The sequence below is a fragment of the Vicia villosa genome, linkage group LG6 (genome assembly GCF_029867415.1).
Source record: "Vicia villosa cultivar HV-30 ecotype Madison, WI linkage group LG6, Vvil1.0, whole genome shotgun sequence".
Classification (NCBI taxonomy): domain Eukaryota; kingdom Viridiplantae; phylum Streptophyta; class Magnoliopsida; order Fabales; family Fabaceae; genus Vicia; species Vicia villosa.
The window spans coordinates 19289599-19293201 of record NC_081185.1 but is presented as its reverse complement, the minus strand read 5'-3'; the positions used below and the strand labels follow the sequence as shown (position 1 = coordinate 19293201).

Here is a 3603-nt window from a genome sequence, read left to right as displayed (position 1 = left end):
AATAAAATAAACCTCTTACCTACAGGCTTCGAGGCACAAATCAGTGACCTTCCCACAAACCGGGAGGTTCACGTACACGGCTAACCCTAATGGTTACATCTTTCTAAACAACGGCTAGCTTAATAAACTAGGTTACAAAGTTTCCTATTTATAACTTATTCCCAACTGGACTTGGGCTTACAATCACAACATTATTTGCTGTTACAAATCACAGAAAACTTTCTGCTAAAAACAAGGTCTTCAATCATAAGTTTCCTAATTTATCTTTATAATTAGAAACTGCATAATTCTCGAATATTCTAATCTTGATTCTCTGACCTTTAAATCTGCGCCACATAGGATTGCATAATATTCCATAGAATATTCTGCATCTTTTGAGTACTTACTGAATCTTTATATTCCAGCTCAGCAGGCGCGTGACAGCTAAATATAACAGTAACTGCTGTCAAATACTGATGTCACAGAGCATGTCGTGACATTCCATAGAACATCTTGGTGCTGTACCTGTTCTGCATAAATCACAGCAAACAGTATTCTTCACTTCAATTCTCTGCTTCTCACATATCAGGGTGCCAAAAAGACAGCCCATGATTTGTTCTATTACTGATGTACAATCAACATAATCTTTAGTTTCCCAAAATAGAGACTGAGATAAGTAAGGAAACATAATAGAAACAGAACAGAAAATGTAACAGCTACTGCTGTCAAACACTGATGTCATGACGTCGAGCATGACATCCAACTCACAGAAAACGTAACAGCTACTGCTGTCAAACCCTGATGTCATGACGTCGAGCATGACATCCAACTCACAGCATGTATTAGCTTACACAACCAGAACCTGCATACCCTTTAACACTACACACCACATGTCATGACCTTAGTCAAGACAACAGAATACACATGAATGTTTTACCACAAAATGCAGCCAATCAAAACATCTACAGACCACAACTTCGAGGTTTGCCTCGGATTTCGGCTGACGACGGGAGGCAGTGAAGTGGCTCAAAAAGAGCTCTTTGAGTTCTGCCCAAGACTTGATGGAGTTCGGAGGGAGATTCCTGTACCAGGTCATTGCCCCTTTTCGGAGCGTGGTCGGGAAGATCCGACATTTGATGGAACCGTGGACCTCGTGATATTCTATGACGGCCTCAAGGTTTCTGATATGATCGTCGGGATCTGTGGTTCCGTCGTATGGATCCAAAGTCGGGGGTTTTTCCATCCCTCGTGGAAGGCGAGCCCTTCGGATGCTTTCGGACAAGGGGCTGTGGAACTCTTCCTCGTCGCTGGCGCTCGGAGAGATCGAGCGTGTGCTTCGACGGGGTTTTCCTGACGGCTTCTCTATATCCCGGTGGTCATCCCGGGCGGGGGACTGCTCGCGAGGTCCTCTGTCTTTCCTGGGAAGTCTTCTGTCTTCTTGGTCGGGAGTAGGGCTCTCGACTTCTATGGGCTCGGGTCTCCGATTTTTCTTGCTCTTTCGTGGAGGAGAGCGTGAATAGGATCACTGGCGGCGGGACCTTTTGGGTGGAGACCGCGAAGAAGACGGGGAGCGTCGACGGGTCCTCCTTGGTGGGGAGCGCGAGGAGGAGGAGCGTGATCGATGGCGTCTCCGCGGGGGAGAGCGATGGCGCCGCCTCTTTTCTAGCCTCTCGATCCATTCGCTCTGAAGGCGGATGAGGCGGTTGGTCCTCTGTAGCTCTTTGAGGAGGATGAGGGCCGTGGAGTCAGTTCCCCCACGAGCATCTATTGCATCCCGGTGCTGCTCGTGTTGAGTCCTTGGTCTCTCGAGTGAACGGGTGGAGGAGGAGGCGGTTTGCCCGTCCCTGTGGTCAGCCTCATGATGGACCCGAGTCAGTTGACGCCCGGTCTGATGTTGGGGCTGCTCGGTCCGGTTATTCTGAGCATGCTCGTCTTCATCGTTCTGGGGTAGGAGCTGCTCAGTTCGGTGGTTCTGAGCTTGCTCGTCTCCATTATTTTGAGCTTGCTCGACATGCTGAGGCTGTGGTCGTCTTGGGGTTTGGGAGGTTTCGTGGCCTGACCTTCCTTGCCCCTCAGCAGTGTGCTGTCGTCCCTCTCGCCGGTGTCGGGTTGACAGCCCGGCAGTGGACTCCTCGATCAAATCATGAAGGTGGAAAGGATCGGGAGTTGGGACGATGGCACTGTTGTTGTTGTTGTTGCCGGCCATGACGATCGTAGGATGGATTAGCTTTTGATCTTTGTTGTATTAAAGAAGGGGAAGCTTGATTCCCACAGACGGCGCCACTGATCGTACCTGATCAGAAGAGTCGTCAAGGCCTGCTCGGATGCTGGGTCTTCGTGAAGTGAGAGGGGGGGTGTACCTGCAAGGTACTCCGATGCCAAAGTGAGTAGAGGAGCAAAGGAGAGCAAGTACAAGTTAGAAGTTAGAGAGAATTGAATACCCGACCCTCTAGTGAAAGAGGGTATTTATAGCCCCCAGCGCTGGGCCATGATCTCGCTATTTGGACTGGATGCCCAGGCCCAATTAGGAGACTGCCAGGTTTCCTGGGCGGAAATATCGGAGGTGCATGTTGCCCTCTTTCCTGGTTAACCGCTCCGGAATCTAAGGGAGACGCGGTCTTCTAGGGACCACATGGACTCCGTATTATTCAGAGGGTTGGATATGAAGGAGCCCTGCGAGGAGCAGGGTCCTCGGCGGGAAGGGTGCTCGCGGAGAGCATGGTCCTCGGCAGAGATGTCAGCGGGAGGCACCCATGCCGAGCAGGGAGGTGGCGAGCACCATTAAGCTGGATGGAGAGTGCAGCATGGCTTGGGCCTCGAAGGTCAAGTGGGCCGAAGCTACATTGGGTCTAATCTCGGCCCAGTCCAGAACAAAATCTATTTGAAAAGTGTTTGAAAATCGATTTATAGCATACATTAATTTAACAAAATCGATTATATTAATTACAATTTAGGAAAAAATTAACTTATGCTCCAAAGACACAATTAATAAATTATTTATAAAAATATTTTTTTAAAACACGTGGATTTAATATATCAAAATTTTAAATATAATTTTATTATATTTAATTATATTTAACTTTTATCCTTAACATATGTGCCCTACGTTACCCTACAATTTATATGAATTCTATCAAATTATTCAAATTAATAATGAAGAGGAAGATCAATTGATAAACTTTACGAATAAAAATATATTAAGATTGGTGTGTTAGTTGTCTTATTAGCACTATTCAACTTATTTTTTTCCCCATCATTTAAAAGAATTACTCATTTTTCCTTGTCCAACACCAATGAAAATACATATAGTTTTTTTTTTTTTTTGACATGACTCACTTTTCTTCTATATTCTCATTAAACGCAATTATTTTTACTTCTATATTTTACAATTCTATCAAATGTTATCATTTTATATTTTATATTTTTATTTATTAAAAACATTTACTCATTTTTCCATTAGAAAAAAATATTTGAATCCGCCATTAGTTCATTTTTCTTTTAAAAAAAAAATATACTCAATGAACTTTTACTTTTTTTATTTTCTCCTTTTCTTATCTTCAATTTTTTAATATCAAATTTTAAATATTTTAATATTTCATCAGATTTTTAATTTTTTAAAGGATT

At 44.0% G+C, this 3603-nt stretch overlaps 1 protein-coding gene across 1 annotated transcript; it reads right to left on the bottom strand.

Annotated features, from left to right (window-relative positions):
• Positions 1 to 1501: 1501 nt before the first annotated feature.
• On the bottom strand, positions 1502 to 2185 carry LOC131613316 (uncharacterized). The gene has a single exon (XM_058884995.1). The coding sequence runs from the start codon at positions 2183 to 2185 to the stop codon at positions 1502 to 1504; it is 684 nt and encodes a 227-aa protein (XP_058740978.1).
• Between the last annotated feature and the right edge of the window lie 1418 nt (positions 2186 to 3603).

Excerpts from the sequence above, each read along its gene's own strand:
- LOC131613316 (XM_058884995.1), bottom strand. The coding sequence starts at position 2,185 with ATGGCCGGCAACAACAACAACAACAGTGCCATCGTCCCAACTCCCGAT.